Raw genomic sequence first — 12,726 nt, forward strand, 5'->3', positions numbered from 1 at the left:
CATCCCAAACAAGGACATTCTTGGGCGCAGAATTGGACACAGTACAACAAATGGCATTCCTGACCACAGAAAAACAAAAGAACTTCCTCTTTACTTCTTGGCACTAACAAAACTGAACAAGTTAACAGCAAGAAAAGTTCTGCAGGCCTTGGGCTTCATGGCATCATGCATAATCTTGGTCCCATTTGCCAGACTACATATGAGGAAACTACAGTGGTACCTAAAGAATTTATGGTCCCAACACAGACACAGTCTAGAAACAGAAATCCCACTAATTCCATGCTTAAAACAGGAGTTCCTATGGTGGGCTCAGGCATGCCAGTCAAACCCAGGCCTACCCTTTCGCAGATGTCAACCAAGCCAGACCATCACAACAGACGCTTCAGACCTAGGATGTGGTGCCCACATGCTGGACAAATGCGTGCAAGGATTGTGGACACAGGATCAACTTCACCTGCACATCAATCTAAAAGAAATGCTGGCAGTAAAACTGGCAATCCAAAAGTTCAAACCATTTCTCAAAGAGGGCCAGTTGATGATAAGGACAGACAACACCACAGTCATGTGGTACATCAACAAACAGGGAGGCACTCATTCATACCCCCTATGCAGAATGACCTTGGAGCTGTGGACCCTGGCACTCAGCTACAACATTCAGTTACAGGCAATATTTGTACCGGGAAAGACAATACTCTGGCAGACATATTAAGCAGAACCACCTCGGATGCGCACGAATGGAAGCTGCACCCGGACAGCTTCAAGAGCATCTCAAGAAATGGGGAATGCCAAAAATAGCCCTATTCGCATTACCACTCAATTACCAGCTCAAAAAATCTGCACAAGGACATTCCACCCACTAGCATGGAAAGTGGACTCACTCTCCTTCAACTGGAAAGGCCTAACAGCATATGCATTCCCACCTCTTCCTTTGATACACAAGGTACTACTAAAAATCAAGGAAGAACGTCCAAGGATAATCCTGATAGCTCCAAACTGGCCAAGACAACACTGGTACCCACTACTGAAGAGCATGTCTCGAACAATATGTGGCCAATACCACTGATGCCTTTGATGTTCACTCAGAACAACTACAGCATCATACATCCAAACCTAAAAACGCTGCAACTGACTGCATGGAACATCACATAGCAGCAGCTAATCCAGAACTTTCCCAAAGAGTTAAAGACATTATTCTTGAAGCACGCAGACCTTCAACAAGAAGGAACTATGCTGGAAAATGGAAAAGGTTTGTCATTTGGAGTACGGAAAGAGGAAAAGATGTGTCAAACATAGATATGCCTAACATTCTGGAGTATCTGGCGAACTTCTTCATTCAGGCCTGTCCTACTCCTCCATCAAGATACATGCATCAGCTATTTCAGCAGAATACAGCTTTGATCCACCTGTTTTTCACCTTTGCTCAGGCAGTTCCTCAGAGGAATCAAGAATGTAAAACCTCCAAGGAAACCACCATTACCAGCTTGGGATTTAAACTTTGTGCTAGAAAAGTTGACACTATCACCCTTTGAACCAGCAGCAACAGCAGACCTACAACACCTGTCATGGAAAACTGCTTTCCTACTGGCAATTACTTCAGCAAGGAGGGTTTCAGAACTACAGGCCTTAATGGCAGTGCAACCCTTCCTAATCTTCCACCAAGATAGAGTGTCCTTGAGGACTAATCCTACATTTATGCCCAAGGTGGTATCCAGAGTGTCTTTAAACCAGGCAATCCACCTACCTACCTTCTTTCCCAACCCACAAAACAGAGGGCAAAGAATACTGCATACCTTGGATGTACATAGACAGCTACGCTACTACTTGGACAGAACAAAAATAGCAGAAAGACTGACCAACTTTTGTAGCCTATGCAACAGGAAGGGAAGGAAAAGCTATTTCCAAACAGACAATCTCCAAATGGATAGGAAATTGCATACAATACTGTTACTCCTTCCATGGAAAACCAATTCCACAGAACATAAGACCTCATTCTACAAGGGCAACAGCCACTACCACAGCCTTCTTACGAGGAGTGGCAACCACAGACATTATTGAGGCGGCTACTTGGACCTCCGTGCATACATTTGCCAAGCATTATAATTTGCCTCTATATTCCAGATCCCGAGCAGGGTTTGCCACTGCTGTACTGCAAGGGATCCTAAACACACCATAATCTACTTTTATCCTCCTCCCTAGTTGGCTATGGTATTCTACCCACTTGTTATGACTGCAGATGCATCCATGAAGGACATAGTACAGTTTTGTACCTACCATAAATGTAGATGTCCGAACTGGATAGCATCTGCAGTCAGGATTACCTCCCTCCTTCCCTCTGTGGTACTCCTAGGGTGTTTACCCTCCTAATAGCTAGCTGTTGGGGAGTCTTTATGGTGTATTTGTTTGTATATATGTACATATATGCTTATTGCTGTGTTTACCTCTATCTATTTGGAAACATTGGCATCTATCCAAATTTTAGCCTGCAAGAGGGCTACTGGCATCTGGGGCAAGAAACACTGAGGAAAATGGCGTCGGCTGATGCTTTTATACCCGAAGACCAACAGAGATGACGTCGGGTGGAGTGCGACATCAGCCGAAGCCGGACCCGGACTTTGGAATCCGGCCGACTGCAGGGCTGCCTGACGACAGGACAACCCACTTGTTATGACTGCAGATGCTATCCAGTTCGGACATCTACATTTATGGTAGGTACAAAACTGTACTTTTTCTCTTATCTGGACAACCTCCTGATTCAAGCTACTTCTTCCAGCAGCCTTCTACAAGATCTTCACTTTACCAATTGTCTTTTACAAAGTCTGGAGTTCACTGTCAGTCTTAAGGAGTCTGTTCTTACTCCTTCCCAGGATTTTATTTTTCTCAGTTGCAAGATTCAGTCCTTTTCCATGTTGGCTTCTCTTCCTGCTGCCAAGGCTTTGTCCCTGATGACCTTTTTCCAGTGTCTTCTTCCTCAGTCCTCTCTCCTGGCCAGAAATTTCTCGGGATTGTGGAGTTTATGGCCTTCACCATTCCCATGCTTCCTGTCACCAGAGTCCAAATGAAGAAGATCCAAGATGTTTACTAGAAAGGCTCACCCAGACTATGCTACACTTTGCTGTGAGGGAAAGGTTAGTTTGCATTTTATTTGTTGTGTTTTGTATTACTTTATTGCCTTTTACTATTTTGAATACTGTGATTTGTTTTCTTTACCTTGTGTTTTACTTGTATTCTGCTTTTAACTGCATATTAAAATTTGAAAAGAGACCACAGCTCTTCTCTTGTGAGTCAGACAGAATTTTTTCCCTACCCGGTTACTGTTGTGTTCTTAAACACCACTGTCTTTCTAGTTGCCTGCCCCTTATGTTAATTTGACCATATATCTCATTTCCTCTCTGCTTTTACTGGCTTGTGTGAGTAAGAGCAAAATTATCATTTTGTAAAATCACTCCCCTTCAACTATTTAAATGTATTGGCCATCATAGTGTATTCCATAGTACCAGAATACAAAAGTGACCCCCTTTCAGTCTATCTTGCTGTTTTAAAAATAGTGAGACTCCACTAAAACTTAACTTTTTAGACATGTTCATATCTAACTCCTCTAGTGCACACTGCAGTGTTTAGGATAAACCATTTTTTTTTCATCTTACCTTTAAGCATCCCTGTGACTAGCACTTGCTCTAAAACCTGCTGGAAAGCACTAGGAAGCCTTAAACTGATACAAACACTCAACTCTCCTTGTTAATAAGGAGAAATTAATCATATGCACTAAACAGCCTATAATTGCAAAGTACCTTGCTAAGGTAAGGGAAAACAGCTCTTGTACTTTACAAAAAAAGCCCCAAACAGGCATGTCCAAGGGTCAGCTTCCAGTGATTTCTCCTGTCCACTTGGTGAACCTGAGCATACTGGGGAAATGCAGCAATTACCTCATGTACACAGACAACCCTCTCCTCCTACCACCCAACACTACAACCTGCGAGAGATGCACTTACATAGCCAAATTGGAAGCAACGCTGTCTCCACCCAAGATTGTGCTAGACAATCAAGAGGAGAAGGTGAACACCTGCACTGCACCTCAAGCAACCATAGCCCTTCTAAACCCACACCACCAACACCCTCACATAGCAGCACTAAACCCTCATATGCAGAGGCCCTTAACAGTAACCTGCCCAAGCAACAAGGACCTTTGAAGCTGAAACGTAATCAAACACCAATCACAATCAAAGTGTCACATAGCTCCACAACACCATTGTTCCAACCAACAACAGCCCCTAAGGCAAGACAACATACCCAACACTTTAGTCATAGGTGACTCTATAGTCAGGCACACTGCTGTCCCACTTACCAGGCTGCACAAGGAGAAAATTACAGTCAGCTGCCTGTCAGGTGCCAGGATCTGACACACAATGCATGCATTCACGTCACTCCACAACAAGTACAAATATGACTCTGTCATTGTCCATGTTGGAGTGAATGACTTGAGACATACCTCCTTGGACTACATGAAAAGAGACATGGAAGAGCTCTCGGATCATGTGGCCCAGGCAGGTATTACCGTAGCCATGATTATCATCCTGCCTTCACCCAGAATGATACCACAGTATAAGGACAAAATGATTGACTTCAACAATTGGCTAAGCTTCTGGTGTCATTCCTAAAAATGGAGAACATCGATATCTGTGCAGTAACTGAGACCTGGTTCAAGGTTCCAGAGAGCACCCCTGCAATACCAGGCTACAACTCTTACCACATTTTTCGGCTACCAAACCAGGACCGAAACATTAAAGGTGGAGGAGTGTCCATATTCACCAAGGCTGTTCACACCACCAGGCTAGTTGCCCAACGCAATGCATCTAAAATTCTCCAGGTGCAACTAACACTAGGTAAGACTGCAATCCAAATTGTAGCTTGCTACAGATCCCCCACCATGCCACAAGATTCTCACTACACCTTTCTAAATATACTGGAAAATATTAAGATACAACCATACACCGTAATACTGGATGATTTCAACTACCCTGCCATTTACTGGGAAAACTACTTGTGTACCAACACGTTTGCCCAACAGTTCTTGGAATTCATAAATTCCAATGCCCTGGATCACCTAATCCATAGTCCCACCAGGGGCTCCAGTATCCTAGACCTGGTCATTAACAACATGGGAAATTGATGCTCCACACCTATGGTCACCTCCTCGTTGGTCAGGTCTTACCCTTGACATCCAAATCCATCCCCCACCCCTAATAAGGAAACCTCCGTAAAAAACTTCTCCAAAGCCAACTTCATGCTATTCAAGTCAGAAGTGACAAACTTCATGACACCCATGCATACGGGAACTGAAAGTTCAGCTGCTGAATCCTACATTAAGACACTGTACGAGCACATCTACTCGTGCATGAATCGTGCCATCCCAAATAGAATCAAGATGCCCTCCTCCAAAAAAAGGAAGCCAATCTGGTGGTCCCCTGCCATAAACAAACTGTACAACAAAAGTAAGAAACTGTTGACGAAAAGAGGAATATCCCAGGATGCAAAAAACTCCCTTACCAGCCTCAGTAAGAAGCTGAGCTCCCTCATAAAATCCTCCAAAGCTAGTTACAAAAATAAAATTGCCAAAGATTCCAAAGACATCCACAAGGCATTCTATAGCTATGTCAAAAATCTAAATGGTAATGCTCAGATCTGCTCTGAGCTACAACAGAATGGCATTAAATATACTGATCCCAAGGATATTGTTAATATCCTGGCAGATCGATTCAGTGCCAACTTCACCCCCTAAAGGGCCCATCTCAATACAGAAAGATTGCCAAATTCTGGTAATAGCAGCCACGCAGGTAAAAAAACGCACTCTCCAAAGCTAAGAATGCAGCATCCATGGGACCAGATGACATCCCGGGCAGTATACTACACGAACTACAAAATGAACTGGCACCTCACCTAAGTGTCATCTTTAATCATAGCCTCACCTCAGGCTTTGTGCCCACTGAGTGGTGCACAGCTACAGTTATCCCACTCCACAAGGGGGGGATCCACCTTGGATCCTGGGAACTACTGCCCCATCAGTCTGACGAGCCTAATCTGCAAGGCCATGGAATGTATTATCATGGAACTTATAAGCAAAGACATTGGCAACCTTCAAACACTAGACGCCACCCAGTTTGGGTTTGTGAAGGGCCGATCTTGTCTCCTGAACCTGATTGACTTCTTTGAATCAGTGTCCAGAGCTGTGGACAAGGGTAAGGCGGTCCAGGCCTTTCAACACCATCCCCCACTCTGGAATCATAGATAAACGCACTAAGCTGGGCATTAATCTCTACATCACTCAATGGGTTGCCAACTGGCTTACTGACAGAACCCACACTGTAAAAGTAGCCAACTCCAAATCCAGCTCCAGACAAGTGGAGTACCTCAGGGTTCAGTCGTGGGACTGCTCTTGTTTGGCATCTACTTCTCTGAAGTACAGGCCAACACTAAGGGACTCTGACTAACAAAGTTTGCAGATGACTGCAAATTGGGAGCCATTATTGAATCCCCAAATGATATGGATATTCTTCAAAAGGGCCTTACAGAAATAGATGCTTGGTGCCAGATCTATGGGCTCAAGCTCAATGCCAAGAAATGTATAGCTATCTCCTTTGGGGGAAAAAACATGTACCCAGTGAATTACCACATAGGTGGCAGTACACTAAACACCAAAAGTGTGATAAGAGATTTAGGGACACAGGTGGACAGTGGTCTCACTTTCGATAACCACATCACCACCACAATCAGGAAATCCTTCTATGTGGCACAACTCATCACTAAGGGCTTTTCATCCAGAAAAAAGGAGGCCATTGTCCCACTTACTCATACCTCATTAGACCCATTATAGAATACAACTCCCCATTTGGTATGTACCTCTCATGAAATCTGCAACAACTGGAAAGGCCACAGAAATACCCCACTAAAAGAGTCACAGGCCTAAAGTAGATGCCCTATGCTGACCGTCTAAAATAAACTCCAGCTATACTTTGTCGCATATCATCTACTCCGAGGCAATCTCTGCTTAACATACAAGGCCATGTCAAACCCAGAGCTGTTGGAAATGCTACACTTAAAGAAATCCCAATCCCTCAGTCACATGCTCCAGGGATCTAGACCTTGTCATCACAATGAACAAAATGTGCTGGAGGGATAGGTTCCTGACCCATAGACTCCCCCAGACTCTGGAATTGACTGCCCATACATGTCAAGCAGAGTGCCTCTTTGGCCCACTTGAAAAGGAACCATGACGATTGGATGGGAGATGAGAAATTCACCCTGGGGATCACGTCAGTCATCCTGCTAGACAGGGGTCCAGGGCAGTAAATAATTGTGGTAAAGAAATAGCCAGGGAATTGTTATGGCTAGGCTTGTATAGACCCTAGGGCCGATAGCCTAGTACCAACCTATGATACCTCAAATCAGTGTGGCTTCAACATTGCCATCCTCTGGTGTCCCTTGTTCCTCACAGTGGTGGATTCAGCAACTCTCAATCTGGAACTACCCTTTCAGGGTCCAATTCCTTCTCAGGAACTGCTCATGAATGCCTCAGATCTGGGGTGGGGTGCTTCTTGTTGCCTTCTGAGAGTCTAGGTTCTCTGGCTTCCTCTTCAGTGAGGAGACCATATCGACATAAAAGGGATTAAGGCTCTCCTTCTGGGTCTGCAAGCTTTTCATTCCCTTTTCCTTCCCTGCCCCCTCAAAGACTTCATGGACACCACTATGATGTGATATCTTAACCAGCAGGAAGGGTACAAAGTCTTCTCCTTTGCAGATTAGTTCTTTAGGCATGGAATCTAGCTGTCAAGTATCAAATGACTCTTCAGGTAGTTTACATTTCTTCAGAGCACAATCTAGTGACAGAGTCTCTGAGCAGGACCAGAACACAGGCTCATAAATTGATGCTTCACAGAGATGTGTTTCTGGACATAGCCCATCGTGGGATATTCCTCAGGAAGATCTTGTTGCCTCCCCTCTGAACAAACAACTACCTCTATTCTGTTTGAGTACCAAGTCCTCTGACTTGGAAGGCCTCGTCTTTTCCTTGGATGAGAATGTTTCTGTATGCCTTTCTTCCCCTCCTCTGCTGTTATGAGTTCTGAACAAGATCATACAGGATTCGCCCAAAATCTTGTAAGTGACTCCCTTTTGGCCCAGTCACCATTGAATCCCTCTTCTTAATCAATTGACCTGGGGTAGTCACCACAATTTGTCTCACTGGGTGGATTTTCTCACACAAGACAAGGGATCTCTCTCATCCATCCTCACCAGGTCACTCTTCAAATGACACTATTGATGATAAGGTTTTGATCCCTTTAAGGCACCTATTTTCTGAGGAGGTGCTTTGGGTTCTACAGGAGGCCAGGATGTCCACTACCAGAAAATGATTTATGTCTAAATGGAAAAGGTTTTCTGTCTGGTGCCTATCTTGCCATTGGGATCCCTTCTCTGTGGGGGTTTGTCTTGTCATGTCTTGTTTGTGTGATCTGCTCCATTCTAGCTTGGCATTTTCTTCAGATAAAGCACACTTGTCAGCTATCTGTGCTTGTCTGCCCTTGAAACCCCTCTTTGCTCTGTCAGTTTGAGATCAGGCAATTTTTAAGGATGTCCTTCATTGTAGGCCCCCAAGAGAACCTATTCCTCATCATGGGGAAGCTCGGTTTTGTGCTTGAAAAGCTGACTCTGATTCCTTTTAAGTCTGCTAGTTCAGCTTCCTTACAACTTTTTACTTGGACGACTGTTTTGCTGTTGGGTCTTACTTCTGTGAAGAGTGTCTGAACTTCAGGCTCTTATGGCTATTTCCCCTTTTTTATTTTTTCACTGAGTGTCTTTGTACTAATCCTCTTTATTGCCCAAGGTGGTTGAGTTGTCTCTTAATCAGCCTATTCAACATCCTTCCCTTCTACCTTCTCTGCAGTTTGCCAGTAAGAAGGTTCTCCACACCTTGGACTTGCTTAGACAGCTCAGAATTATTTAGATAAATCAAATGTTATTCACAAATCTGAGCAATTTTTTTTCTTTTCATACCAGAACTTTGGGTTTAGCTGTTTCCAAGCAAACATCTCCTGATTTTCTAGAGCCATTTTCTTTTATTTTTTTCATGGCCAATCTGTGTCTTCATCCATAAGAGTACATTCTAGTAGGGTGATTTTTTTTTCTTTTTTTGTGTTTCTTTTTAAAGGTTTGGAGACTAACTCCATCCTTGAGGCTGCTACTTGGACTTCTGTTCATAAGCATTATACATTGCATGTTGTCGGGCCAGGGCAGGTTTTGCCAAGGCTGTCTTGCAGACCTGTCTACAGGCTGTTGAGGGCTTTCCTGTGCCTTCCTCCTCCCAGTCTTCCTTTTAGCTCTTGTACTCTCCCTGCTGTGAAAAATACTGCAACAGTAATATGGATGGACATAGTACAGTTGTGTAAAATCTTACCGTAACAGAGGCTATCCTTCTCATTGCTGTTGTAGGATTCAGTCCTTCCCTCACCGCTGTAGCCCTTGTCTCTGTTTTGTTACCCTCCTGGCTCTGGGCCCCTTACTTTTCTCTTTGTCTTGTTCTTTCTGGGTGTGCATGTTCTCCCTTGTCCCTGGGGTATTTCAGTCCTCCAAGGGAAATTCAGTTCTGACTGTCTCTGTCTGTACGCAACCTTTATGCCCTATGTCTTGCAAGGGGAGCATACATGTGATGTACAACACCTATAAGATCTAATGGCTTTGGCATACTGGCCAGATATTGGGCTATCATTGGCAGTGGATCCCTTTTGTAAAGAATACTGCAACAGTAAAGAGAAGGGCATCTACTGTTATGGTACGATTTTGCATAACTGTACTTTACACATATTTTTGTTGTTTGTCTATCCTCCAGTGGCTCTTTTAGTTTTAATATGCTAAGATTGTCTGTTGTATTGCTTAGCATTTGCAGTGATAAATATGTATTTTCCCCTGTTAATATACTGTCAGTGTGTGGAGGTTTTGCCTTTGGTTCGCTATTGAAAATAGACATGCCCAGTTGTGATACTGTGGAGTTGGGACACTAGTTAATAAAGTAAGTAAAATAGTATTATGTTTGTATTTTAATATGCAGGATACAGAATTCCCATTAAGAAGTTATCACTATTATTCAAAGCAGATGAACTACCAGAAAGTGTTGTAAATCAAAGAAATGTCACAGAACAGAAGGATAATCTTCACGATAACCACAAGAGTATGTAGACATTTTATTATGCCTTTCACATGATTTATATGGTTTTAATTGATATTGCAAATGTCTTGGAAAAGTACAGATAGTGCATGATGTTGGAGGTTTGATTGCATAACACAGCAGGGAAGTGACATAACAAGAGAAAAATTATAAGCTGACATTCCTTATCACCGTTGCAAAATTCATTACTGAAAGAAAGTGTTGGAAGCATGGAGTGAGAGACCACTGTTTGGTCTAATCTGTGGAGTGGGCCTGCAGATTATATGTTGAGAATCTACATGTTTTAGAACTGAAAATGGGGCCTGGAAGGTGTGACCCATGGATCTTTCCTGTGAGAAGAAGAGGCCTGCGGCCTGGGGCTTTCTTGTTTAACACAGCCTGCCACCCTGAAGGGATGTGTAAATTGGACATGTTTATGAAGGTACTGTTTGTTTCATTTTTGAAACAGCAAAGTGGATGAATTAACTTTGTGAAATTTGAATAAATCTGTGTTTTATATATGCTCTGCCTCCAGTATCTTTTTGGACACAAAATACCTTACTCAGGAAAAAATTATAATTAAAAAAAAAACAAAAAAAAAAACAAGAACTTTTGTCTGAGAAAACTTTGTTTGGTGAGCACTTTCATCCTGAGCAGCAGGATTTCATCAGCCCAAGAGCACAGTTTTTGTTGTGTGTAATTCTTTTTAAAAAGTTTGAAAACCACCTTCTAATTTCAAAATGTCATCTAAATTCAGCCTGCCAATATGAAATGTAGTTATGAGTATTATAAAGTATAAAGTATTAGCCCAGATAAATCACTGTGGCTAGCAGATCTAGAAGATTTCTGAGAACTCTGTCTCTCTCTGGTGTCCTCCCTGCAGGAGCAATACAGGCGCCTTGTTAACGTTTCAAGAAGTTTATTCAGTTAAGGAGGTAGATGGATGAGTGTTCTTTTTCTAATACATTGCATTCAATAGGTCAGTTATTTAAAGGCAGTTGCAGACAATGGTGGGAAGGTCCCAGGGAACTGATTGGAGGAACATATGGAGATGGAAAACCAAGGAGCAAATTTCAAAGCTTGGAGATTAATCCTTTATATTCCTGAAAGACCCATAAGTTTTTTCAGCTCAGCAGACTGTGGAACCTCATTCTTAATTGAAAGCTTTATTTTTTTTATTTTTAACAAAAATAAGGAGAATTCTAGCATGACTACATACCATAAACGACTACTACAGAACGATATTTAAGAAAACAGATTGATCTTTGAAAATGCCTGCTTTTACATGTTTACAGACTTTAACCTGTTTGTATAACATGTAATATGAAAAGTTGTGTCTGCCTTTGTGAGGCTCATATTCCTTGAAGCACATTATGAAAACATTATTACAGAACTGTATCACATGTAATGTGAGAGACTGTGCTTACTTTTACGAAGCTTGTATACATTTTGAAAACCTAATCTCTTGTTTGGCAAAAGGATTACAGTGCCTGCTTTTAATAATGAAAACATAAATTTATATATGCAGGGAGATAGTCTCTTAGAGCCACACTAGGTGACTTCCATTTTTTGAAAAATACATACAAAGAAATGGCATACAGTGGCAACAAGTCACACTGCTCATTTTTAAAGAGCTCATGGATATGTCCATGTAGAAGGAAAATGTAAGTATAGTTTGGGATCTAAAATCATTTTATATAGGCTTTTTGTGCTCTTGTAGTAAAAATCAATCAAATGGTGAACTGCAGACTGTACAAAACCTTTACAAAAGTAAGTATCTCAGATCTTCTTTGAACATTGGCAAAGTTTGCCTATTGGTGTAAAGAATACAGTTATACATAGTGGTGGACTAGGATAACACTTTTCACTGTACTCCAAACTACATAAATTATGCTAAATGCAGGCCAAGTGGCTAGAACATCATTTTGTTTGCCTGTTAGTAGTAAAAAGGACATGTATATTGAATATTTCCCAAATATTATCTGTAGATAAAATTGAACATCCTGGGAAATTAAGAAAACTATTTGTGCATTATAGCTGAATGACCTAGGAAAGCCAACAGTGGTACACCTTAGCTGTAGTATCTATACCATGTAACACACACACACCAGCATTTACATATTGTCCTGAGGCATACTCACAACTATGAGAGTTGAATGCAAATTTCTGCTGATGCCTTCTTTGGCAACCGTCTATAGATACTGTCACTGGCACAACTTAGACTGAAGGATCATGAAATGTAGTGTGGCAGCTCACGTGGCTCTTGCCCTTTATTCTCACCATTTGAAATACTGATAGCCTCTGGGGAAAAAAACAGTTTAGAAGCACATACTGAGGTTAATTTGCTTCTCAGATAGACCAGTTATGTAGCCAAGTGATTAAGAGGAGCAGCAAGTGAAGTCTGAAAAAAACCCACTTTGCATCACTTCACTGTGATGCTGAGCATCAGTGTAACTTACAAAAAGATACCTTCTGGCACAAGGGATAGGAGGTCCTTATTCATTCATGCATAATTTTACTCCTGATTATCAGAA

At 42.2% G+C, this 12,726-nt stretch overlaps 1 protein-coding gene across 1 annotated transcript in view; it reads left to right on the forward strand.

The window, feature by feature from the left end:
• Positions 1–12,726, forward strand: part of LOC122813886 (zinc finger protein 2-like) — a 235,369-nt gene that overhangs the window by 128,283 nt on the left and 94,360 nt on the right. The window contains exon 5 of the mRNA XM_044086426.1: positions 10,097–10,216. Coding sequence (XP_043942361.1) covers positions 10,097–10,216 — 120 coding nt within the window. The remainder of the gene's footprint in view (positions 1–10,096; positions 10,217–12,726) is intronic.

This window comes from Protopterus annectens, chromosome 10.part0, assembly GCF_019279795.1.
Source record: "Protopterus annectens isolate FY-2018-M chromosome 10.part0, PAN1.0, whole genome shotgun sequence".
NCBI lineage: Eukaryota > Metazoa > Chordata > Ceratodontiformes > Protopteridae > Protopterus > Protopterus annectens.